Source organism: Oncorhynchus keta, chromosome 4 (assembly GCF_023373465.1).
Source record: "Oncorhynchus keta strain PuntledgeMale-10-30-2019 chromosome 4, Oket_V2, whole genome shotgun sequence".
Taxonomy (NCBI): Eukaryota; Metazoa; Chordata; class Actinopteri; order Salmoniformes; family Salmonidae; genus Oncorhynchus; species Oncorhynchus keta.
Window position 1 is genome coordinate 51723938 of NC_068424.1, and position 26283 is coordinate 51750220.

General features: G+C 44.9%; 2 protein-coding genes across 12 annotated transcripts in view; one reads left to right on the top strand and one right to left on the bottom strand.

Annotated features, from left to right (window-relative positions):
* The window catches only part of LOC118377254 (disks large homolog 3-like), a 132438-nt gene extending 126431 nt beyond the window's left edge, over positions 1 to 6007 (top strand). For 7 of the 9 annotated variants that reach the window (XM_035764121.2, XM_035764102.2, XM_035764130.2 and 4 more), the window contains 8 exons: positions 98 to 197; positions 1749 to 1790; positions 2125 to 2175; positions 2300 to 2401; positions 2534 to 2706; positions 2835 to 2944; positions 3058 to 3149; positions 3287 to 6007. In XM_035764121.2, the coding sequence (XP_035620014.1) occupies positions 98 to 197; positions 1749 to 1790; positions 2125 to 2175; positions 2300 to 2401; positions 2534 to 2706; positions 2835 to 2944; positions 3058 to 3149; positions 3287 to 3393 (777 nt within the window). In that variant the 3' untranslated portion in view covers positions 3394 to 6007. Of the gene's footprint in view, positions 1 to 97; positions 198 to 913; positions 960 to 1748; positions 1791 to 2124; positions 2176 to 2299; positions 2402 to 2533; positions 2707 to 2834; positions 2945 to 3057; positions 3150 to 3286 lie in introns of all 9 variants that reach the window. The other 2 variants (XM_035764135.2, XM_035764144.2) reach the window with 1 other exon arrangement.
* A 222-nt stretch (positions 6008 to 6229) lies between these two features.
* On the bottom strand, positions 6230 to 25320 carry tex11 (testis expressed 11). 3 transcript variants are annotated; one of them, XM_052509421.1, is made up of 29 exons: positions 25146 to 25320; positions 24709 to 24812; positions 24470 to 24554; positions 24286 to 24365; positions 24109 to 24189; positions 23871 to 23990; positions 23613 to 23693; positions 23421 to 23506; positions 23210 to 23267; positions 22970 to 23065; positions 22802 to 22883; positions 22587 to 22665; positions 22237 to 22388; positions 19977 to 20062; positions 15365 to 15502; positions 15094 to 15196; positions 14874 to 14998; positions 14444 to 14529; positions 11950 to 12003; positions 11606 to 11646; positions 11080 to 11166; positions 10848 to 10918; positions 8893 to 9006; positions 8563 to 8635; positions 8300 to 8449; positions 8069 to 8177; positions 7755 to 7875; positions 6972 to 7139; positions 6230 to 6782 (listed from the first exon to the last, which is right to left on the bottom strand). In XM_052509421.1, exons 1-29 carry the CDS (start codon positions 25171 to 25173, stop codon positions 6711 to 6713), a joined length of 2730 nt encoding a protein of 909 aa, XP_052365381.1. In that variant the 5' UTR covers positions 25174 to 25320; the 3' UTR covers positions 6230 to 6710. The 3 variants fall into 3 exon arrangements, 2 of the variants coding, with proteins under 2 accessions (XP_052365381.1, XP_052365383.1); XM_052509423.1 differs by lacking the exons at positions 23210 to 23267; positions 23421 to 23506; XR_008118768.1 differs by lacking the exons at positions 6230 to 6782; positions 6972 to 7139; positions 8563 to 8635.
* Between the last annotated feature and the right edge of the window lie 963 nt (positions 25321 to 26283).

A 26283-nucleotide genomic window follows, 5' to 3' on the forward strand; every position in this document is an offset into this window, starting at 1 on the left:
TGTTTGGTGTCCTCATTGAACAACAACGTTCTGTTCTGTTTTTTGTTTCATCCCCCCCCATCGCCCCCCTCCCCTCATCACGCACATCTCCAAGCAGCCAGTCAAAGTAAAGCGCAAAAAAAGCTTCAACCTCTCACGCAAGTTCCAGTTTTACAAGAGCAAGGAGAATATTGTGCAGGAGTTGGTGGAGTCTGAACGTGAGTACCCAAAGTGTGTGATATGAGGGGGTTTTACTTTTCGCGCTTTCCTTTCATGCTTCATCCTTCCCGCAGCTTAATCTCTCCACTCACCTCTGGGACCAGACCGTGGCTGTCTGTCTGTGGGCAGTGCTGTCTTTTCCCGCTCACTGTCATTCACTCACAGCCAGAGAGGACCCACACAGACCCAGGCCTGGGGTTCAGGTGTCGGCCTCTCTGGTATCTGTTCATCTGTCTGTCCACTGGTGGAGAGTCCAGGTGTGTGCTGCTGGCTGCCAGGGCAGGTGTGTGGCTGGCTGCACTAATACAGTAACTGTGTACTGCTGCTAGAGGCCCTGTTAGACCCCCACTATTCATTGCTGCCCAGTCAATCCTCATCCTCAGTTACTGACCCAGAGAACTAGAATTTCATTAGCTGGACGGCAGCACTAAAAAACACTAACGGGTCAAAACCTCATTCTTAATGGGATTGGCTGTGTGTAATTTCAAGGCCTTGGCTTTCACTGGGAGTAGAGTGGGGCTCAGGGTTTAGGGAGCACAGTGCCTCGTGTTGGTCCCCCCCATCTTGGCCTGCCTTACTGCCTCTAGGCGAGCAGCCAGCACACTGCTCCTCCCTTTCTCTTTCGCTCTCTCTCGGCCTGTCCCAGCTCTCACTAACCTCTTCTTCCTGTCTGCCTCTTCTGTTTGTTTCTGCTCTCACCTGTCGGGACACTCAGGACTTCCCAGGGTTAAGCGATGACTTTTATGGATCAAAGAGTTTGAGTAAGTGTGTGGTTGGACTGTCACGCTGCAGCTGCTGTCCCCTGAGTTCCGAGCTAAACGCCTGTTCAATGCAGACCCGGCTAGCACTGGCTGCGACAAACACACACACTCTTGTTTACTGATACACACACACACACTTACAAACACACTGCCCTAGGATAAGAGAGCAAATGTTACACCTTGTCTGACTTCCTTCTTCCCTGTAGGGAATTTACTCTAAAAGTTTAGTAGGTCATTGTCAGAGAGTGATTACTTGGAGAAACCAAGTATCTCCCTCCCTACACTGACTGGACAGGGTTTGCTTTTCCTATTCTGCTTTTCCATGTTCGCAAGCTGAGCTGACTGCCCAGTGCCCATGTATGCTTGTTAACAGGCCCACCGCCACTGTTTTCTTTGGCTTGTCCCCGACACTGTATCTGGTGTGACAGATACAGAGCCCTTGATAAGAAACACTGGCAAGGGACCGGAGGGTCACTTGGGACTTTGTGAAAGGAAACACTTAATTTCCTATTGCTGCAAACCTCCAACCACTTCCCTGTGTAGAAAGCGCTGTTGCTCAGAACAAGACTGTTTTCTTTTCATTTTTTCCCCTCTTTCTGTCCGTTTTCCTTTTCATCGGGTTATATGCAGTGGGACAACAGGGGACTTTGTTTTTCCTTCTTGATGCTCGGCAACTGGTGGTGAACATTTTTCCCTCACCAAAATGAAAACTAATTTATTTTGATGTGGCTTTACTACTACTGCCCAGCTTTGAGCTTTCCCAACATAAACATGTTCCTCTCCTTGCAGAATGCCTGACGTCAAACACGAGCGACAGTGAAAGCAGCTCAAGTAAGCAACCTTATTTTCCTTCTACTTTTTTTGCAGCTTTTATTTTGGACATAATCCAACTAAATGAAAAGCATGCGGCACGTCATTACACCTGTATCCAAAGCAATGTTTTATTTTAGTCCTCGGTGCTGTAGTGAGCTGGCATTTGACTGCGATTGTATCAGGCACTTAGTAGCAAAACAGTCTCTTTCGTCTGCTGTTATGGAAAATGTGACTATGAAAAGAGTACTTTAAACATTCCATTACTATCAACCACATCTACTAATCCATTGTTATGGGATTATAATAAAGATTTATTTTTACTCAAACTGTTGTCTTCCTTTCTGCTATTCAGAGGGTCAGGAAGACACAATTCTCTCATACGAGCCAGTGATTCGACAGGAGAGTAAGTATGCAATATACTAGATGTTCTCCTCCATTTAGGATGGGGTTTGATACCATTAATGCGTATCTTATTCCAGTGTTTGCAGACATGAGTTTTGACCTGCGCCCTCTCTTCTCGTTTGCAGTTCATTACACAAGGCCTGTGATCATCTTGGGCCCAATGAAAGACAGAGTAAACGATGACCTGATCTCAGAGTTCCCTCACAAGTTTGGTTCCTGCGTTCCTCGTGAGTAGACCACTCGACAACATGCACCACATTATCACAGCCACTTATAGAAACACTAGTGGAAAATATATATCCCGTGTTTTAGTGACATCTCCCTAACAGTCATTTGAATCTGTCCCTCGATCTGTGCAGACACGACACGTCCGCGGCGGGAGAACGAGATGGACGGCCAGGACTACCATTTTGTGGGCTCACGGGAGCAGATGGAGAAGGACATTCAGGATAATAAGTTCATTGAGGCAGGCCAGTTCAACGAGAACCTCTATGGGACCAGCATCTTGTCTGTCAGAGCAGTGGCTGAGAGGGTAGGGAGCACAACACATCATAAATGTGCAATATACACAAGGTTAATTTCTGATTGATTGTTAAGGGATGTATGAGAGAGTGTTATTTTGATACTTAAGTGCTCTTTCTCTCCTTCCTCTTCATGAAGGGAAAACACTGTATCCTGGACGTGTCTGGAAACGCTATAAAGCGACTGCAACAAGCACAACTTTATTCGATCGCAATTTTCATCAAACCAAAATCCATTGAAACTCTTATGTAAGTGTGTCTGTTCTTGGATCTAATGAACTGTTAAAATATTCTCTTTACTGTAACTCCATACAACAATCACTTCCTGTACTGTACACTAATCAACCATGTCTGTGTTTCAGGGAGATGAATAAGAGACAGACATTTGAGCAATCCAATAAAATCTTTGATAAGGCAATTAAACTGGAACAAGAGTTTGGAGAATTTTTCACAGGTAAGTCCACTACTTAATTTTTTTAGGTTCATCGCAGATTATACATATTTTAGATACGCTTGAAGCGTATTGTAGGGCAAGTAGGAATCTTAATGCATCGATGCACTCATGATATCCACTTCTCTGTCCGTCTCCAGCCATTGTACAGGGTGACTCTCTAGAGGAAATTTACAACAAAATCAAGATGATCATCGAGGAACAGTCGGGCCCCTACATCTGGATACCTTCCTCAGAGAAGCTCTGAGCTCCCAGCTATACCCCTCTGTGTCAGTGCAGCCCACCACACCCCTCCTGACACCCCGCCCATCCCCCAAATAGCTCCTCCCTCTCCCTTTTTTGCCGATATGTTTCATATCAAGTTTTAGTGTCATCATTATGTTAATCTCAAATGAAAAGTCTTATCACCATTACTGTGACTGTGCACACCCCTGCATGAGTTTCTCAGCAAATCCATTTAAGACTGGAAATGCCATTCTGAATGAATTTGTCATTTTAAAACAAAAAAAAAGGGAAAAGGAGAAATAATCCTTCTTTTGTGAAATGGGACTGACCGTTGCAAATCAGAATGTTTTACAGACGATGCTGAGGTGAGAAGGAGTTTGGGATTCAGGGGAAGTTGCAGGGGAATGGAGACTTAATCACACAAGTTGGAACACTTTGTAAATGTTCATCAAATCACATTAAAAAAAAGACACTAGAGAAGCAAAGACCACTTAGGAGGTTTTTTTTCTACAAGGACTGAATAATATCAAGCCCAGCTGATGGTACTGTTGGAGGAGTTCTCTCTCTTGTTTATAATTACTGAAGAAATTGGTGGAGAAGCCTACAGACTGGTGATCTATCACAAACCAGCTTGCTATTTGATCAGCTGCCAGTTGTTGGTGCTGCTGCAGCTGATCAAGACCTCTTGGGAGGCAGAACAAATGAAAGAAATGAGTTATGAATCTACATTTATATAATGAAATCACAAGGTAAATGAACAAATCCTACTGAGATTTTACTACATATTAAAAACGACATTTTACATTTCACTAGAATTGTCTACTTGGAGGGCTGTTAGATTTCATTCCTTTGTTTTTTTTGTGGGATTTTTTTGCTTGTGGTTTTTAGCTGCTCTGTGTAAAGGGTGGGGGTAGAGAAGTGTAACGGGGCTCTCTGCAAAACACCAAACTGCCTTACATCAAATACAAATTGTTATATTATTACCTGTACTTTGTGAGGGAAGCTACAAATAATTGACAAGGAAAACAAACAGGACATTTTATTTTCTGAGTTGTCCTCCTGACTTCCAGGAGGTCTAACTTGTGAGTGCAATAGACCGAATGCATATCTCACCTCTGTGGATTCCTATCTTCCCCCTGTATTTTTATCCTTTTCCTGTTGTCATTTAAGAATTTATTGGATTCCAATTTGGGCAGCCATAGCTCCCTCACCCATGTTGAGCAGCAGACCACCCTATTACACTCTCTGCCTTCCAAGATGATTCTTTTTGATTGATTGGTCACATGGTACTGTCCTGTATATGCCACCCTGAAGGTGGCCTTAAAACGGGTAGAACAAGACAAATTGTATTGGATGTCCTAACAATTAAAGAGTCAATATAACTGGTTTTTGGATTGTCCCCCCATCCATAATAACACTTAAGAGGGGTTTGATTAAAACCTATATGCTCTGTATCTATAACGTTTTTAAAATTTGTTCTGGGTATGTTTTGAGCCACTGTGTTATGAACCCAATGGCATATCTGGGGCGAGCTCAGTCAGCTCAAGAATCTAACGTACCGATATAATTTCCTCTGCGACTGAAACACCATATTTTAAAGGACAAATTTAAGAGTTCACAGATGTTAAATGTGAATGAAAGAGTAACTGACTGAATGGTTTGAGAGATTTGAAAGGCATTTGCATTGAACTCTTCAATAGACATAATAGATCAGCATATCTTGTGAAGTTTTGTGAAGACCACTTCTGTGGTAAACCCTTGCCTGAGTTGGCTTTATGGATTCAACAGGATTGAAATAACCTGCTAAATCTTCCTTTGCAGATCTTGGCACTGTGTTTATTTGTTCATGTGAGGGGACGTGTCTGACTTGTTTAAGAATACTGTGGCCCCCTACCCTGTGAACATTTAATTTTCCACTGTTTTTGCAAGAGGGGAAGGGTTTTCCTCAGATGCCTGAGAGCCAGACCATCTTCTGTATGCCCTTGCGCTCTGCCCCCCCCCCGAACACCTGTACATGCAGGCATTTTCTGAACAGGTGTGCCCACCTGCCAGGCACCACTGCTAAACCAGCTGTCATTACCTGTGTCAAAACCAGAGTTCAGGGAATAACCGAAGGGAACAGAGCCATTTATAAACTGCTTACAGACTGTTTCAAAGGGTGTGGAAGCTGTCAAATGTAAATATGCCCCCAGCAGATCCCCCTCACCTGTGCTTCATGCATGTGTGAAATAAACTGGGACAAAACATTTTTATAGATCACAAATGACAGGTAAGTAAACAGATATTCCGAGATATAATTTCCAATTTTTCCATACATGTGACGTAATGTTGGTATTTCTCTATAGACAAATCTTCAGCTGCCTATTGGAACACTTTAGTCCATTGGGAATTTAATTCCCTCAAGTAGGGCCTGTCTACATGTTATTTCTTGTGGGAAATGGTGTATAGATTCAAAGAATGAAGACAAGATGCAGGCAGCAACCTACAATATATTCCAGAAACCAGGAGGAGCATTGATGAATATCTGATTTAGACCTGGTCCTCTGTTTTTAGTTGAAACACAGCTGACTGTTTAACATGTCTGGTATTTATACCCCTCGGTCAGCAATCCTGTCAATAAAGCCCAAATAACTTGATTTTTTTTTCATCCTTTCCATTGAAGTTGCGGTATAACAAGATTGAACCTAAATGCCCGTGTGTGTATAATTGATGAGGGTCTTTGTTCCAGTGCGAGACACGATGATGCAAGCTTTTCTAGGGGGGTTGTTTGACAGCACACCTGTGCAGTAAGTGCTTGCGAATTATTTGATTGTACAGTAGTTTCCTTCCTGTCACACTGAAGGTGTTTGAGCCTATCAGGATGCTGGGCCAAATGGTCTTCCCTGTCCTAGTCATGAGGGAGCAGTCCTGTTACTTTTTTTGTTTGGGGTTTTCGGTTTGGACTGGACAAGAGTTTATTTGTTTGAAAATAAAATGTGACTCGGTTATGATTTCGATGTGTTTTATTCTCACCAAATCAAGTCCACTGGTATTGGTAGTTGTTTAAATAATATGTCAAATTCATATGAATGTAATATTGGGGAGGGATAGAATTATTTATATTAATGTGGAGAAGTACCAAATCATGAACTACAAAAGCTAGAAATGGTTATCTAAACTATCCATAGGGAAATATTAGGGGTGTCAGGATGCAACTGACATCCTGGAGGAGCTGACTAAACTGAAGACCAGTCACAGGAACCAGTGAGACTTCATACAGTAAACCACCATCCCAGCTACCACATGGATAATATTAGGCACCTGACATTAAAAGTGCTCTGCAGAGCTCAACCAGCAAGATCACTCCTCCATGATAAGGTTCTTCTTGGCTTTGTCAAGTCTGTCCAGGACCTCACTGTACAGACCTGACATCTGTGGACAGACAAGCAATACTGGCTATTAGCAATATAATTAAGAAACAAATGGCTATTTCTTTCCAGTAACAGATATACAGTCAAAGTTTTCTAATTTAAGACGAGGCTAAGGCCTCTCATTTGACTCTGGATGACTCAGCCCTGTCACGCTCCATTGCTGCTCCCTCCCACAGTCAGTCAGTAGTACCTGTGTCTGGTAGCTCTCCTGCAGGGAGCCCAGGTGGCGGAGGAAGCTCATGCCCAGGCCACACCACCTCTCAGCCTCGGGGTACTGGGCCAGGCTATACAGCAGGATGCCTGTGTTCCAGGCTCGGGTCAGCAGCCACAGGATCTCCATCTCAGGGAAGTCCTCAGGCTGGAGGGGAGGCACAGAGGAGACAACGAACACATTCTGCTGCCGTCCACCTGGCTTGGAGCACCCGTGATAACTCACCTGACCTCAGAGTCCAGGTATGCCTATGAATGTGGCTTTCAGTGTCTATCGTCAGTCTGGGAATGACACTGGGAGTGTCAGAAAATACGGGATTTTATACAGGACCACGCTAACTTATGAGGAAGATTAAAATGTATGTGACTGATGTATATTCATTTAAGGCACTTGTCCATCCATTGTTTTAATGTTTCGATTACAAGGTTGTGTATTGGAAAATCTGCACGGCAGAGCTTCAATTTGCAACTCTGCATATGACAATATGCCTGTGCACATAGAGCTTGGTAATGCTTCAATACTCTGATGCGTCTTTTCACCAGTTTAACAGCAGAGCGATGGCTTGTACAGCACATTACCATTCACATTGGCAGGAAAGGGATGGTGAATGGAAGCATCTGCTAATTGAAGTGCTGCTGAAAGCCCATTGATAAAAACAAACAGGAGATGCTTTCAGTGCAGCAGCGGAGGGGGGCGGAGGGACGAGGGGGGTTAATTACAATGCGGGGTTGCGTCGGTGGCGCGAGATTGCTGCCGACTCACTGCGGCTGTGATGATGGACAGGGCCTCTTCATAGTAGCCCCATACCTCCTCCAGCACACGGGCCTCCACATCCGACACGCCGCTGGGTAGCGACAGCTGGATCAGGCTGTGGACACACTGGCTGAGAGGGAGCATTGAGATAGAGAGGGAGTTAGACATCACACACAGCAACCTACACACAGACACATTGGAATTCTGTCACAACAAATATCTGACTGGATCACATACCAGTCTCTGAAAGACCCGGTCAAGTTACCAATGGTAAATTGTGAGGCTTGTTTTGTGATGGGATGAGCAATGAGATGGGCACACACCTGCAGTGGGCCAGGTCTGCTTGTGGTTGTTTCCTGTGCAGAGACAGAGCGATCCTCAAGGCCTTCTTACACAGCAGAGGGAAGTGGGCAGGAGGCTCCATGGCCAAGGCTAAGGACAGAAGAAACACACTCATCACAATACTCAATACAAAACTGTGTGGCCGAGCAAAAAACACTGGATGAGGAGGACAAGTCCTGTAAGGAGGGTCAACTACGGTGTTTACTCTTCACCTGCCATGGTCTCCAACACCTTGATCTCAACATTATCCAGCTCCAGCACTGACTCCAGCACTGTCTCCACCTTGGGGTCGTTGAGCTTGGCACGAGCCTCAAACTCATACAGCAGCAGCAAAATGTTGGTTGGGTCCTTGGAGTTGTCCCCTGTGTGTGTCAGAGGGTGTCAGATTATTCTCCTCACACAACGTAATCCAACATCATGGCAGAATTGAGCAGAGCACAGTATGGAATGGAAGAGGAGGGATAATTAGGGACACCTGATGCTTTAAGAGTCTTCCAGACCTCCCAGCAGATCTGAATGTGCTCCAGGGCTTGTGTCAGCTGCTCCGTCTAAACATGAGGACAGTGGCATTCAGTATCCATCATCGCCACCTAGTGGCCGCTACCCATAACGGCAAGATTCAAAATAAAATAACTACCTACGCCAGCACTGATAACAGTTAGTCACCTCTCCTCTCCGCTGGTCTTGGTAAATTTCCATCCATGCGGATGGAGAAAGAGCTAAATATGGAAGACAGGCAGAGAAAAAGAGAGAGAGAGACAGGACAGAGAGAGAGAGCGCAAGAGAGAGAGAGGGTGGTACACACCTGGTCAGAGTGTGGAGACTTCCTGCAGAGCTCCAGAGAGGCAGCAGCAGCCATCAGCAGGCATGTCTTCTGGCCCATCAACACGGCCCGGTCCGGGGGGCAGAACTGGGACAGCTAGGGTTACCACACACACATATATACACTGCTCAAAAAAATAAAGGGAACACTTAAACAACACAATGTAACTCCAAGTCAATCACACTTCTGTGAAATCGAAATGTCCACTTAGGAGGCAACACTGATTGACAATACATTTCACATGCTGTTGTGCAAATGGAATAGACAACAGGTGGAAATTATAGGCAATTAGCAAGACACCCCCCAATAAAGGAGTGGTTCTGCAGGTGGGGACCACAGACGACTTCTCAGTTCCTATGCTTCCTGGCTGATGTTTTGGTCACTTTTGAATGCTGGCGGTGATTTCACTCTAGTGGTAGCATGAGACGAAGTCTACAACCCACACAAGTGGCTCAAGTAGTGCAGCTCATCCAGGATGGTACATCAATGTGAACTGTGGCAAGAAGGTTTGCTGTGTCTGTCAGCGTAGTGTCCAGAGCATGGAGGCGCTACCAGGAGACAGGCCAGTACATCAGGAGACGTGGAGGAGGCCGTAGGAGGGCAACAACCCAGCAGCAGGACCGCTACCTCCGCCTTTGTGCAAGGAGGAGCAGGAGGAGCACTGCCAGAGCCCTGCAAAATGACCTCCAGCAGACCACAAATGTGCATGTGTCTGCTCAAACAGTCAGAAACAGACTCCATGGGGGTGGTATGAGGGCCCGACGTCCACAGGTGGGGGTTGTGCTTACAGCCCAACAACGTGCAGGACGTTTGGCATTTGCCAGAGAACACCAAGATTGGCAAATTCGCCACTGGCGCCCTGTGCTCTTCACAGATGAAAGCAGGTTCACACTGAGCACATGTGACAGTCTGGAGACGCTGTGGAGAACATTCTGCTGCCTGCAACATCCTCCAGCATGACCGGTTTGGCGGTGGGTCAGTCATGGTGTGGGGTGGCATTTCTTTGGGGGGGGCGCACAGCCCTCCATGTGCTCGCCAGAGGTAGCCTGACTCCCATTAGGTACCGAGATGAGATCCTCAGACCCCTTGTGAGACCATATGCTGGTGCGGTTGGCCCTGGGTTCCTCCTAATGCAAGACAATGCTAGACCTCATGTGGCTGGAGTGTGTCAGCAGTTCCTGCCAGAGGAAGGAGAGGCCCGCCCGTTCCCCAGACCTGAATCCAATTGAGCACATCTGGGACATCATGTCTCGCTCCATCCACCAACGTCACGTTGCACCACAGACTGTCCAGGAGTTGGCGGATGCTTTAGTCCAGGTCTGGGAGGAGATCCCTCAGGAGACCATCCGCCACCTCATCAGGAGCATGCCCAGGCGTTGTAGGGAGGTCATACAGGCACGTGGAGGCCACACACACTACTGAGCCTCATTTTGACTTGTTTTAAGGACATTCCATCAAAGTTGGATCAGCCTGTAGTGTGGTTTTCCACTTTACTTTTGAGTGTGACTCCAAATCCAGACCTTCATGGGTTGATAAATTTGATTTTCATTGATAATTTTTGTGTGATTTTGTTGTCAGCACATTCAACTATGTAAAGAAAAAAGTATTTAATAAGAATATTTCATTCATTCAGATCTAGGATGTGTTATTTTAGTGTTCCCTTTATTTTTTTGAGCAGTGTATATTAAGAGTACCATTAAAGATAAAGGACCACAACACAGAGAGAACGCATTAAACGGAGGGTGCCTGCATGACGGTCTGTGTCTGCGTGTTTTAGGGGTGTAAGGGCATAACGACTGACCAAGTTGTTTTATGCGGAAGCTGCAGGGCTCCACGTTTCTTTATCTTTGGCAACACTAATTCCCTGTGGGTTGTATTGATCTACACCTGCACAGATACAGATCAATTCTCCCGGTGATGCTAATAAGAGGACTTGCCTGGTAAGAGAACAGAAAGAAATCCCTCATCCTGTCAGGGCTGCTCTCACACTGCAGCGCAGAGTTCCAAGCTAAGACACATGCGGGCACACATAAATAAAATTAGACAAAATGCACAGCGCACTATGCTGCTTACACAGTGCTACTGTAATTCGTAAAATACCAAGATAATTCCGATAATTGTACAAGAGCGAGATAAATAACAGTGTATCTCCAGATAGTATGTAAGTACCAATCTTCCTGAACCAGTTGGCGTCCTCTGTGCGCTGCTCTACAGCCATGCTAGGCCCTGGGCTGAGCTGTGACACTTTCTGCAGTGCTGTGATGGTGACAGTAAACAACAAACACTGGCTGGGTGAAAACCAAGCAGCAGCGCACAGCAGAGAAAAATAGAATCGACACTAAAGCTGAGGATTTTTTTAAGCAGAGGTGGCAGAGGTAGTGGGGGCGTCTTCCTGGGGGGGGGGTATGTTGAACGACTGTGAGAAGGTCACTTCTGGTGACTTTTTTGTATGAAAATTAAATTGTGTTCTCTTCCTTTGGAACTCATCTGTAAATCGAGGACAGTTTAATTTTATCTCGATCTCAATGACATCACCAGCCAATTCTACATAAGAATTTTTTGGGGGGAGACGGGGGATGATTTAGCAGCGCCGGTGCGCATAGGGGAAACACTGCTAATGCATTACCTCAGAGTACTCATATATTGAGGGGAGAAAGATGTTGCTGTAAGTATGATTGTTGTATATTTTACTCACCCATTTTTAGATATGACAGCAGAATATCCAGATTCGCATGTCTATATATAGAGGAAATGTTAACAAGCAGAAACAGTAAACCACAACTGAAACGCTGTAGAAATGGGCAGCAGGTATTCTAACGGTTAAGAGCGTTGGGCCAGTAACTAAAAGGTCGCTGGTTCGAATCCCCAAGCCGGATTGGTGAAAAAAGTATATCGATGTGCCCTTGAGCAAGGCATTTAACCCTAATTGCTCCTGTAAGTCGCTCTGGATAAGAGCGTTGGCTAAATTACTAAAATGAAATGGACCATTTTAACACTATTGTATGATGATCATGTTTCATGATATCTCATCAAACTCACCCTATCTCCCCACTGGCCTTTTCTATTGTTGAGAGCACTAGTCGAACCAAACACCTGTAATAGACAAAGACCATGAGGACTCGGGACCTAGTTCCTTTCACCTACTAACACTGTACTGAGAGGCGCACATTTCACAGGAGAAATTAAAAGATATAGGTCAGTAGATCATGGAGACACAGTTAAACCTCATTGAAAGCTTAAACAGCCCCATGTTTCACTGCGTCATGCATTCTAACATATTTATGGTGGAAGCTGATGATGTGACACAAATTGTCATAATCAACTGTCATTGTATGTTATGTCATGTTTATGATAAGGTCATCTTGCAAAAGTATTCATCCCCCTTGGCATTTTTCCTATTTTGTTGTAATGGTCATGTTCTGTTATAATCTCCACCCGACACAGCCAGAAGAGGACTGGCCACCCCTCATAGCCTGGTTCCTCTAGGTTTCTTCCTAGGTTTGGCCTTTCTAGGGAGTTTGTCCTAGCCACAGTGCTTCTACACCTGCATTGCTTGCTGTTTGGGGTTTTAGGCTGGGTTTCTGTACAGCACTTTGAGATATCAGCTGATGTAAGAAGGGCTATATAAATAAATTTGATTTGAATGGACATACACAAAATAGTCCAAATTGGTGAAGTGAAATGAAAGACATAACTTGCTTAACAAAAACATTTAAAAATGAAAAACGGAAAAGTTGTGCGTGCATATGTATTCCCCCCTTTGCTATGAAGCCCCTAAATAAGATCTAGTGCAACCAATTACCTTCAGAAGTCACATAATTAGTTAAATAAAGTCCACCTGTGTGCAATCTAAGTGTCTCGTGAGTTGTCACATGATCTCAGTATATATACACACCTGTTCTGAAAGGAGCTCTCCAGACAGGTCAGGGACAAAGTGGTGGAGAAGTACAAATCAGGGTTGGGTTATAAAAAAATATCAGAAACTTTGAACATCCCACGGAGCACAATTAAATACATTATTAAACAATGGAAAGAATATGGCACCACAACATACCTGCCAAGACGAGGCCTCCCACCAAAACTCACGGCCCAGCAAGGAGGGCATTAATCAGAGAGGCAACAAAGAGACCAAAGATAACCCTGAATGAGCTGCAAAGCTCCACAGTGGAGATTAGAGTATCTGTGCATAGGACCACTTTAAGCCATACATTGCACAGAGCTGGACTTTATGGAAGAGTGGCCAGAAAAAAGCCATTGCTTAAAGAAAAAAATAGGCAAACACATTTGGTGTATGCCAAAAGGCATGTGGGAGACTCCCCAAACATATGGAAGAAGGTACTCTGGTCAGATGAGACTAAAATTGAGCTTTGGGCCATCAAGGAAAACACTATATCTGGCGCAAACTCAACACCTCTCGTCACCCCGAGAACACCATGCTGTGGGGATGTTTTTCATCAGCAGCGACTGGGAAACTGGTCAAATTTGAAGGAATGATGGATGGTGCTAAATACAGGGAAATTCTTGAGGGAAACTTGTTTCAGTGTCACGCCCTGACCTTAGATTCTCTGTTTTTCTATATATTTTGGTTAGGTCAGGCTGTGACTAGGGTGGGTACTCTAGTTGTTGTATGTCTAGGGTTTTTGTCATCTAGGGATTTTGTATGTCCATGTTGGCCTGATATGGTTCCCAATCAGAGACAGCTGTTTATCGTTGTCTCTGATTGGGGATCATATTTAAGTAGCCATTTTCCCCATTGTTAATTGTGGGATCTTGTTTATGTTTAGTTGCCTGTCAGCACTAGTTTGTATAGCGTCACGTTTTGTTTGTTGATTTAGTTGTTTTTGTTCATTCATGAAAAAGAGAATGTAGGCATACCACGCTGCGCCTTGGTCCGATCCTTATGACGAACGTGACATTCAGTCTTCCAAAGATTTGAGACTGGGACGGAGGTTCACCTTCCAGCAGGACAATGACCCTAAGCATACTGCTAAAGCAACACTTGAGTGGTTTAAGGGGAAACATTTAAATGTCTTGCCTAGTCAAAGCCCAGACCTCAATCCAATTGAGATTCTGTGGTATGACTTAAAGATTGCTGTATACCATCCAACTTGAAGAAGCTGCAGCAGTTTTGCCTTGATGAATGGGCAAAAATTCCAGTGGCTAGATGTGCCAAACTTATAGAGGCATACCCCAAGAGACTTGCAGCTGTAATTCCTGCAAAAGGTGGCTCTATAAAGTATTGACTTTGGGGGGGGTGAATAGTTAGCACGTTCAGGTTCTGTTTTTTGTGTGTTATTTCTTGTATGTTTCACAAAAACATATTTTGCATCTTCAAAGTGGTAGGCATGTTGTGTAAATCAAATGATATAAACCTCCCAAAAAATATATTTTAATTCCAGGTTGTAAGGCAACTAAATAGGAAAAATGCCAAGGGGGTGAATACTGTATGTGTTACAGATGACCATTCACATAGTGTTACTGATCTCGCTGGACAAGAGTTCACTGATGTTGTTTGTGTGCGTTAGTAACTGACCTGAGAGCAGTGAGAACCTGAGCTTCATCTTTTGAGTGTTCACACAAACTCTCCAGAGCCTTCATGGCTGTGTCTTGTTGCTCATTCTGGAAGGAAAGGAAACAAAGGATGACAATGAGGATGATGGGTATTTTCTCCTTCAACAATTCCAAGAGCTTGGGACTGTCTGCAAATAGATGATTCTGAGGTAATTGGCTTTAAAGTTCCAAACCCTCAATGGTTTGAATGATGTCAGCAACTTTTATATTTTTTTCTTTAAAACATGAATGGGGGTATTTACTATATGGCTAGAGAACACTGAAAAGAACAGGGCTATGTCAATAACTACATGTTGTCAGAAAAATGCGGATAGAACCTTCTAGTCCCAAGCTCTCGAATTGTCATCATACTCATTATCTTTCCTAGAGGTATGTCAGTAATGGGGACCCACCTCCAGAGCGATCTGAGCAGCAAGACTGAGGAGGTTGGAGGCAGCATTCTCAGCCACTAGCAGTCTGTCCTCACTGGTCAAAGGACCTTGGGCCAGAGCCGCGATGGCCTTCACTGCCTCTGCAGCTGACAGAAACAGGGCTTCAGGCTGAGAGGCACAGAAGGCCTGAATACATGTAGTCCATCCTAAAACTCACCACACTCATGTAATATGCTGTTACCTTTCTCCACATTGTTCTCCAGGACAGCAATCTTGTAAACACTGAACTGAGTGAAGATGCTGTTTGGATCACATCTCTCTGCCTCCTTTATTGCTTCTTTGGCCTGACACACACACACACACACACACACACACACACACACACACACACACACACACACACACACACACACACACACACACACAGGAATGCACAAGGTACACACAAAGATTACTATACAGTAATAATTACAAAATGCTGTGTGAAGTCTGTTGTCACACTATTGAGTCACCTTGTCCAGCTGCTGCAGTTGCAGTAAGCAGGAAGCTCTGTTCCTCTGAAGCTTGGCCAGGTTGGGCTCCATCTGGCCAGCCTTGTAGAAACTCAAGGAGTAGTTATACCACTGCAGAGCCTCTGAGAAGTTCTTAGTCTGGAACAGGAAAATAACTCACATCCCAACACATACAGACTTCACTATGACAGAGCAATGTACTTATTTTCAGCAGACACTCTAGACAAAAACAGTTACCTATATCTATTCTACCCTGCCTTTCTAAGGTCTTTGAAAGCCAAGTTAACAAACAGATCACCGACCATTTTGAATCCCACCGTACCTTCTCCCCTATGCAATCTGGTTTCCGAACTGGTCATGACCCAGAAAATATAAAAAACTATCGGCCTATATCGAATCTTCCATTCCTCTCAAAGATTTTAGAGAAGGCTGTTGCGCAGCAACTCACTGCCTTCCTGAAGACAAACAATGTATACGAAATGCTTCAGTCTGGTTTTAGACCCCATCATAGCACTGAGACGGCACTTGTGAAGGTGGTAAATTACATTTTAATGGCATCGGACCGAGGCTCTGCATCTGTCCTCGTGCTCCTAGACCTTAGTGCTGCTTTTGATACCATCGATCACCACATTCTTTTGGAGATTGGAAACCCAAATTGGTCTACACGGACATGTTCTGGCCTTATCTGTCGGAAAGATATCAGTTTGTCTCTGTGAATGGTTTGTCCTCTGACAAATCAACTGTAAATTTCGGTGTTCCTCAAGGTTCTGTTTTAGGACCACTATTGTTTTCACTATATATTTTACCTCTTGGGGATGTTATTCGAAAACATAATGTAAACTTTCACTGCTATGCGGATGACACACAGCTGTACATTTCAATGAAACATGGTGAAGCCCCAAAATTGCCCTCGCTAGAAGCATGTGTTTCAGACATAAGGAAGTGGATGGCTGCAAACTTTCTACTATTAAACTCGGACAAAACAGAGATGCTTGTTCTAGGTCCCAAGAAACAAAGAGATCTTCTGTTGAATCTGACAATTAATCTTAATGGTTGTACAGTCGTCTCAAATAAAACTGTGAAGGACCTCGGCGTTACTCTGGACCCTGATCTCTCTTTTGAAGAACATATCAAGACCATTTCGAGGACAGCTTTTTTCCATCTACGTAACATTGCAAAAATCAGAAACTTTCTGTCCAAAAATGATGCAGAAAAATTAATCCATGCTTTTGTCACTTCTAGGTTAGACTACTGCAATGCTCTATTTTCCGGCTACCCGGATAAAGCACTAAATAAACTTCAGTTAGTGCTAAATACGGCTGCTAGAATCCTGACTAGAACCAAAAAATTTGATCATATTACTCCAGTGCTAGCCTCTCTACACTGGCTTCCTGTCAAAGCAAGGGCTGATTTCAAGGTTTTACTGCTAACCTACAAAGCATTACATGGGCTTGCTCCTACCTACCTCTCTGATTTGGTCCTGCCGTACATACCTACACGTACGCTACGGTCACAAGACGCAGGCCTCCTAATTGTCCCTAGAATTTCTAAGCAAACAGCTGGAGGCAGGGCTTTCTCCTATAGAGCTCCATTTTTATGGAACGGTCTGCCTACCCATGTCAGAGACGCAAACTCGGTCTCAACCTTTAAGTCTTTACTGAAGACTCATCTCTTCAGTGGGTCATATGATTGAATGTAGTCTGGCCCAGGACTGGGAAGGTGAACGGAAAGGCTCTGGAGCAACGAACCGCCCTTGCTGTCTCTGCCTGGCCGGTTCCCCTCTTTCCACTGGGATTCTCTGCCTCTAACCCTGTTACGGGGGCTGAGTCACTGGCTTGCTGTGGCTCTCTCGTGCCGTCCCTGGGGGGGGGTGCGTCACCTGGGTGGGTTGATTCACTGTTGTGGTCGGCCTGTCTGGGTTGGCACAGCCCCCCCCCCCCCTTGGGTTGTACCGTGGCGGAGATCTTTGTGGGCTATACTCGGCCTTGTCTCAGGATGGTAAGTTGGTTTGCTTGAAGATATCCCTCTAGTGGTGTGGGGGCTGTGCTTTGGCAAAGTGGGTGGGGTTATATCCTTCCTGTTTGGCCCTGTCCGGGGGTGTCCTCGGATGGGGCCACAGTGTCTCCTGACCCCTCCTGTCTCAGCCTCCAGTATTTATGCTGCAGTAGTTTATGTGTCGGGGGGCTAGGGTCAGTTTGTTATATCTGGAGTACTTCTCCTGTCCTATTCGGTGTCCTGTGTGAATCTAAGTGTGCGTTCTCTAATTCTCTCCTTCTCTCTCTCGGAGGACCTGAGCCTTAGGACCATGCCCCAGGACTACCTGACATGATGACTCCTTGCTGTCCCCAGTCCACCTGGCCATGCTGGTGCTCCAGTTTCAACTGGCCTGGGCCCTAGGACCATGTCCCAGGACTACCTGACATGATGACTCCTTGCTGTCCCCAGTCCACCTGGCCATGCTGCTGCTCCAGTTTCAACTGTTCTGCCTTACTATTATTCAACCATGCTGGTCATTTATGAACATTTGAACATCTTGGCCACGTTCTGTTATAATCTCCACCCGGCACAGCCAGAAGAGGACTGGCCACCCCACATATGCTCTCTCTAATTCTCTCTTTCTTTCTCTCTCTCGGAGGACCTGAGCCCTAGGACCGTGCCCCAGGACTACCTGACATGATGGCTCCTTGCTGTCCCCAGTCCACCTGACTGTGCTGCTGCTCCAGTTTCAACTGTTCTGCCTTATTATTATTCGACCATGCTGGTCATTTATGAACATTTGAACATCTTGGTCATGTTCTGTTATAATCTCTACCCGGCACAGCCAGAAGAGGACTGGCCACCCCACATAGCCCGGTTCCTCTCGAGGTTTCTTCCTAGGTTTTGGCCTTTCTAGGGAGTTTTTCCTAGCCACCGTGCTTTTACACCTGCATTGTTTGCTGTTTGGAGTTTTAGGCTGGGTTTCTGTACAGCACTTTGAGATATCAGCTGATGTACGAAGGGCTATATAAATAAATTTGATTTGATTTGATTTTGATTTGGTCATGAGTGCACCTCAGCCACGCTCAAGGTCCTAAACGATGTCATAACCGCCATCGATAAAAGACAATACTGTGCTGCCGTATTCAATAACCTGGCCAAGGCTTTCGACTCTCTCAATCACCACATTCTTATTGGCAGACTCAACAGCCTTGGTTTCTCAAACGACTGCCTCGCCTGGTTCACCAACTACTTCTCAGACAGAGTTCAGTGTGTCAAATCGGAGGGCCTGTTGTCCGGACCTCTGGCAGTCTCTATGGGGGTACCACAGGGTTCAATTCTAGTGCCGACTCTTTTCTCTGTATACATCAATGATGTCGCTCTTGCTGCTGGCGATTCTCTGATCCACCTCTACGCAGACGACACCATTCTGTATACTTCTGGCGCTTCTTTGGACACTGTGTTAACTAAGACAAGCTTCAATGCCATTACAACTCTCCTTCCTTGGCCTCCAATTGCTCTAAAATGAAAGTAAAACTAAATGCATGCTCTTCAACCGATCGCTGCCCGCACCTGCCCGCCCGTCCAGCATCACTACTCTGGATGGTTCTGACTTAGAATTTGTGGACAATTACAAATACCTAGGAGTCTGGTTAGACTGTAAACTCTCCTTCCAGACTCACATTAAGCATCTCCAATCCAAAATCAAATCTTGATTAGGCTTCCTATTTCGCAACAATGCATCCTTCACTCATGCTGCCAAACATACCCTCGTAAAACTGACTATCCTACCAATCCTTGACTTCGGCGATGTCATTTATAAAATAGCCTCCAACACTATTCTCAGCTAATTGGATGCAGTCTATCACAGTGCCATACGTTTTGTCACCAAAGCCCCATATACTACCCACCACTGCGACCCGTATGCTCTCGTTGGCTGGCCCTCGCTTCATATTTGTCGCCAAATCCACTGGCTCCAGGTCATCTATAAGTCTGTTGGGAAAGCGCCGCCGTATTTCAGCTCACTGGTCACCATAGCAGCACCCACCCGTTGCATGTGCTCCAGCAGGTATATTACACTGGTCACCCCCATAGCCTATTTATCCTTTGGCCGCCTTTCCTTCCAGTTCTCTGCTGCCATTGACTGGAACGAACTGCAAAAATCACTGAAGCTGGAGACTCGTATCTCCCTCACTAACTTTAAGCATCAGCTGTCAGAGCAGCTCACAGATCACTGCATCTGTACATAGCCCATCTGTAAATAGCCCATCCAACTACCTCATCTCCATATTGTTATTTATTTATTTTTTGCTCCTTTGCACCCCAGTATCTTTACTTGCTCATTCATCTTCTGCAAATCTATCACTCCAGTGTTTAATTGCTATATTGTAATTACTTCGACACTATGGCCTATTTATTGCCTTACCTCATTTGCACACACTGTATATATATTTTTATTTTTATTGACTGTACAGTTGTTTATTCCATGTCTAACTCTGTGTTGTTGTTTGTGTCGCACTGCTTTGCTTTATCTTGGCCAGGTCGCAGTTGTAAATGAGAACGTGTTCTCAACTGGCCTACCTGGTTAATTAAATAAAGGTGAATTTTTTATTTTTTATAAAAAGTTCTACTGTACCTCAAAGTTCTTGGAGGCTTTGTCCCAGAGCAGGAGATGTAAACAGGTGAGAGTCTGAGGAGACAGCTGTTTACCAGTGTAGTGGCCTGATAGAGGAAATATCAGAAATCTTTCAACTGCATTTTCATTTCACTGCATCAACACCACCACCATCATCCCCACCACCGTAGTACCTGTGATGATGTCCACCACCACTGTAGTACCTGTGATGATGTCCACCACCACTGTAGTACCTGTGATGATGTCCACCACCACTGTAGTACCTGTGATGTCCACCACCACCGTAGTACCTGTGATGTCCACCACCACTGTAGTACCTGTGATGTCCACCACCACCACCACTGTAGTACCTGTGATGTCCACCACCACCACTGTAGTACCTGTGATGATGTCCACCACCACTGTAGTACCTGTGATGATGTCCACCACCACTATAGTACCTGTGATGATGTCCACCACCACTATAGTACCTGTGATGTCCACCACCACCACCACTGTAGTACCTGTGATGATGTCCACCACCACTGTAGTACCTGTGATGTCCACCACCACTGTAGTACCTGTGATGTCCACCACCACTGTAGTACCTGTGATGTCCACCACCACCACCACTGTAGTACCTGTGATGATGTCCACCACCACCACTGTAGTACCTGTGATGATGTCCACCACCACCACCACTGTAGTGCCTGTGATGATGTCCACCACCACCACCACTGTAGTACCTGTGATGATGTCCACCACCACCACCACTGTAGTACCTGTGATGATGTCCACCACCACCACCACTGTAGTACCTGTGATGATGTCCACCACCACTGTAGTACCTGTGATGTCCACCACCACCACTGTAGTACCTGTGATGATGTCCACCACCACCACTGTAGTACCTGTGATGATGTCCACCACCACCACCACTGTAGTACCTGTGATGTCCACCACCACCACCACTGTAGTACCTGATGTCCACCACCACCACCACTGTAGTACCTGTGACTGTGATGTCCACCACCACCACCACTGTAGTACCTATGATGATGTCCACCACCACCACCACTGTACCTGTGATGTCCACCACCACCGCCACTGTGTACCTGTGATGTCCACCACCACCGTACCACTGTAGTACCTGTGATGTCCACCACCACCACTGTAGTACCTGTGATGATGTCCACCACCACCACCACTGTAGTGTGATGTCCACCACCACCACTGTGACCACCACTGATACCTGTGATGTCCACCACCACTGTAGTACCTGTGATGTCCACCACCACCACCACTGTAGTACCTGTGATGTCCACCACCACCACTGTGATGATGTCCACCACCACCACCACTGTAGTACCTGTGATGATGTCCACCACCACTGTAGTACCTGTGATGTCCACCACCACTGTAGTACCTGTGATGTCCACCACCACTGTAGTACCTGTGATGTCCACCACCACCACCACCACTGTAGTACCTGTGATGATGTCCACCACCACCACCACCACTGTGTGCCTGTGATGATGTCCACCACCACCACCACTGTAGTACCTGTGATGTCCACCACCACCACCACTGTAGTACCTGTGATGATGTCCACCACCACCACCACTGTAGTACCTGTGATGTCCACCACCACCACCACTGTAGTACCTGTGATGATGTCCACCACCACCACCACTGTAGTACCTGTGATGATGTCCACCACCACCACCACTATAGTACCTATGATGATGTCCACCACCACCACCACTGTAGTACCTGTGATGTCCACCACCACCACCACTGTAGTACCTGTGATGATGTCCACCACCACCACCACTGTAGTACCTGATGATGTCCACCACCACCACCACTGTAGTACCTGTGATGTCCACCACCACTGTAGTACCTGTGATGATGTCCACCACCACCACCACTGTAGTACCTGTGATGATGTCCACCACCACCACCACTGTAGTACCTGTGATGTCCACCACCACCACCACTGTAGTACCTGTGATGATGTCCACCACCACCACCACTGTAGTACCTATGATGATGTCCACCACCACCACCACTGTAGTACCTGTGATGTCCACCACCACCACCACTGTAGTACCTGTGATGATGTCCACCACCACTGTAGTACCTGTGATGTCCACCACCACCACCACTGTAGTACCTGTGATGATGTCCACCACCACCACCACTGTAGTACCTGTGATGATGTCCACCACCACCACCACTGTAGTACCTGTGATGATGTCCACCACCACCACTGTAGTACCTGTGATGATGTCCTCTATTTTCTGTTTTCCCAGAAGCTCCTTGCCTCTCTGCAGCAGCAGCTCAATGTGCAGGACCAGGGCACTGCCCAGTTCAGGGGACGACTCAAAGTGCTGGCACACCCTCTTCAGGTAGTCAAAGGCCAATGTCTCTCTGGGAACACATATCAACAGAACACACAGCGCATATCAATGCAATATATCAATACAATGTTGTATTTCAATGGAAACATGAAAATATTTACATTTTAAAATATTGACATTATTACTTTATCTAAAAATGTCTGGAATGAATACAATGGTACAAATGGATAACTGATTTGAAATTTGTTAAGATGATCAGTGTGTCTACCTGTCTTCAGCCATGAGTAGTTTCACTGTGCTTAGACACACTTCCAGAGGAACCTCTGACTCCAGCAGCTCTGTCACTCCTGAATGGAGACAGCAAGATTAAATGGTAATGCATTATACAGTACTGTAAACGGAGGACTTGGGAGTCCTTAAAACTCCCACTCAAGCCATTCAAAAAAGCAGAAAGAGAGAGAAACAGGGTAATGTCCTACTCACCAGCTCTTACGTGGTCATCCTGAGCCCCACATCTCAGTAGAATTCTGATCTTCAGGTAGAGCCCAGAGGGATGCACACTTTCCTGTCAAATTGCTGAGTTTTAATTGAAAACCAAATAATCTTGCTTAATATTAGAAAGTATCAACAAGAGTGATGGGGGGAGGTTACCTTATTGGCTAAGTTCACAGCATTGAGTGCCTTCTCCTGAAACTGCTGACAGTCCCACTTTAGATAGACAGTGGCAAGGAGCCTCAGAACCTTGGCCTAAATAAGAGCGTTCAGCAATTTACTCTACTGTAATTAAAAACAAATCAAAACATTGGAGCTTTTGGCATTTCTAATAACCAGGAAGTACTAGTGAAAAACCTGAAGAGACTATGGTATGTATAAACTGCACTACTCCCTTACTTGTACTTCAGCGCCAGGGGAGTATTTTATATTCATCTTCCCTATGTCATAACTCTGGCTGGAAAAGACAACAGTGTAGATATTCATATACTGCACTTTATCATACACCGTAATAAAAATAAGTAACATATTTCAGATGATGAGCTTCTGTAATGCTTCCTTTATGTCAGTTATATAGTATCTTTTGTCAAGCTAAATCAATGCTATTTACCTCAACCAGAATGAACTCTCCTCATACTTTTTCATATTGTAGGAATCCACTCCGAAGTTATAGCACATGAGAGAGAGATAGCCTGTCTTTGGGGGGGGAAAGTAGCTGAATATACCTGCCCAAGATTGGGAGAGTTAAAAACAGTGCTTTATCAAAGTAATATCAGAGTTTAGTTTCCTTTTTGTATCCTACCTCTTTGGGGAGCCGCAGTAGCATTTCTTTACAGCGCTGCATGCAGGCCACAGCCTCTTGGTGATTCTCTTGAGCAAGTGCCTGCATCGGAATAAAAACTGTCATAAGTTACCAGTACATCAGTGAGGTAAAGCTATATGTGAACAAAAAACTATTTTCTTCATGTGTGAAAATGTCACTTTCAGTTGCCAAATTCACAAGTACAAATTAGCCTAACATTGTTGTATGTGTTAGATGGTGAAACCATCTCTAGCTCACCGACTCAGCTTGGTAAGACAGAACTCGAAGCAGGTCCTTCTCCACATCTCCTTTCGATGTGTTGATGTCTGCCCCTCCATGGCCTCGGGATGTTAGTCGGCTGTACAGTGTCTCCAAGCTCTGGACAAATAATATTATGAACATTTGAATTCAGTGTTATGACAGAAGTTCTAAAAGTTGACCAACTGTCTTAGATTATGTACAGTCATAGGGCATAGTTTAACATATTCAAGCTTACTTTGACAGCAAGGCTCAGGAAGTTATCAGCTAGCTGGGGCTTTTTACAGTCTAGCCAAGTTCTTCCTGTCTTGCTGGCCATCTAAAGAAAATGTTAATTTTCGTAATGAATTAATTACAGTAAGACAGAGGTAGGCCTTACAGTGCAGTGGTTTATTTCATGAGCCATTTCACTGACCAGGATCTGTTTGCGCACAGCGCCCTCTGCTGGATTCTCAGGCTCACAGGAGTACAGCAGCCTGCATGCAACATGACGCACTGACACCACAGACAGACCGGGAGGAATGCATCACAGGAGAAAGTCAGTAATGACGATAATGGCATAGATCAGGTATTTCACAGCAAAAAAACTATTAGGCTACCTTTTGCTTTCTGGTGCTCATTTATGGCTGTTCCCACACGTTTGGTGACTGCCCAATTCCACAGCTGAATGGCACTTTCTTCAAGCTAGAGAATATGTTAATTTGAAGTGACAATTAGCAAACTAGCTATTTCTCTGTAGACTAATTTATGTATTGACTAAAACACTAAATTATGCATTGACTAAAACACAATGGTTTCATTAGAGAAGAAAAATACTGCTCTAAATTTGGCAGCCAACCTGAGGATCCAGTGGTGTTACTCTTGGGAAGTCTTCACAAAAGAGCTTCTCAATAACCTCATCTGTATTAGCCAGTTGTTTCTGCAGCAAGCGCTCTGTGAGACCTTTAATAAAACATAACTATATTTAATCCCAAAAACCACCATGAAAAAAAGTACATACAGTTAGTTGCCTGTTGAGTGACGTAACGGGTTGGCATTGCGTTCGTAGGTCGCCACACACCTTCGACGTCTCATATAATGCCAATACATTTCAAGGAAACTTTTACGAATTTCAAATGAGGAATGTAACCAATATACCGGTAACTTAGCAATATATTTAAACTTTGCTACATTTTCTGAAGCGTAAACTAAAGCACACTGGAAGGTTAGTCAGCTGGCTAGCTAACTACGTTAGCAGTTAACATTTTATGTCAGAAAAAGTTGCTATAAACTCACATTTCACATTTGAAACAAACATATCCATGTTTCAAGTGAAGAAAAGTGTTACACCTTAAATAGACACAAATAATATAAATAAGCTCGCCAGCTAGCGCTCCATTCGGATGCTGATGCGGATAAGTGATTGACAGCTGTGATTTTGGCGTAGCGCGAGCCACTCTCGTGAAGTGACGTCGAGGGGAACGGCCCTTGTTATCCGCGAGCCCTTAGGATGTGCACCGCTGACACCACCCCGTTGAGGTTGAAATTCAAATGGTTAAGATTAGGTATGGGTCAAATAAAATTCAAATCAAATGTTATTTGTCACATACTGTAAGTGTAGAATTTAAAATGCTTATTAGCAAATAGATACAAATAGATACACATTTAATTGTAACAAGTACCGGTACCGAGTTGTTTTTTAACAGATGGGTTGAATATTGCTGTCGTGACACATCGGTCATAGGACCCATCATCTGTAGCCTAAACAGCTATCAGGATTTTTATTTTGGAAAAGAGACTAATTAAGGAAAAGAGACTAATTAAGGTAATCTGTACAAATAGATTTAGTTAGGCGATTGATTGAAGTACTATGTACACGTATGTAGGATGAGGTAGGTTATGGTTAAGGGTAGTGTTTAGGGTAGGGACACCCCACTGGTCCCGAATAGTACTAACCGATAAAGAACTGAATAGGAATGTGGTGAGCAGCCAAAATTAAGGTGAGCAGAAATAACAATCCAAGTAGATACACAGAGTGTACAAAACATTAGGAACACCTGCTCTTTCCATGACATAGAATGGCCAGGTGAATCCAGGTGAAAGTTTTGATCCCTTATTGATGTCACCTTCAATCAGTGTAAATGAAAGGGAGGAGACAGGTTAAAGAAGGATTTTTAACCCTTGAGACAATTGAGACATGGATTGTGTAGTGTGCCATTCAGAGAGTAAATGGACAAGACAAAATATTTAAGTGCCTTTGAATGGGGTATGGTAGTAGGTGCTGGGCGCACCGGTTTGAGTGTGTCAAGAACTGCAACGCTGCTGGGTTTTCACATCCCCGTGGAACGCTTTCGACAACCTGTAGAGTCCATGCCCTGAGGGCAAAAGGGATGTGTTCATTGTCCATAGCTTATGCCTGCCCATACTATAATCC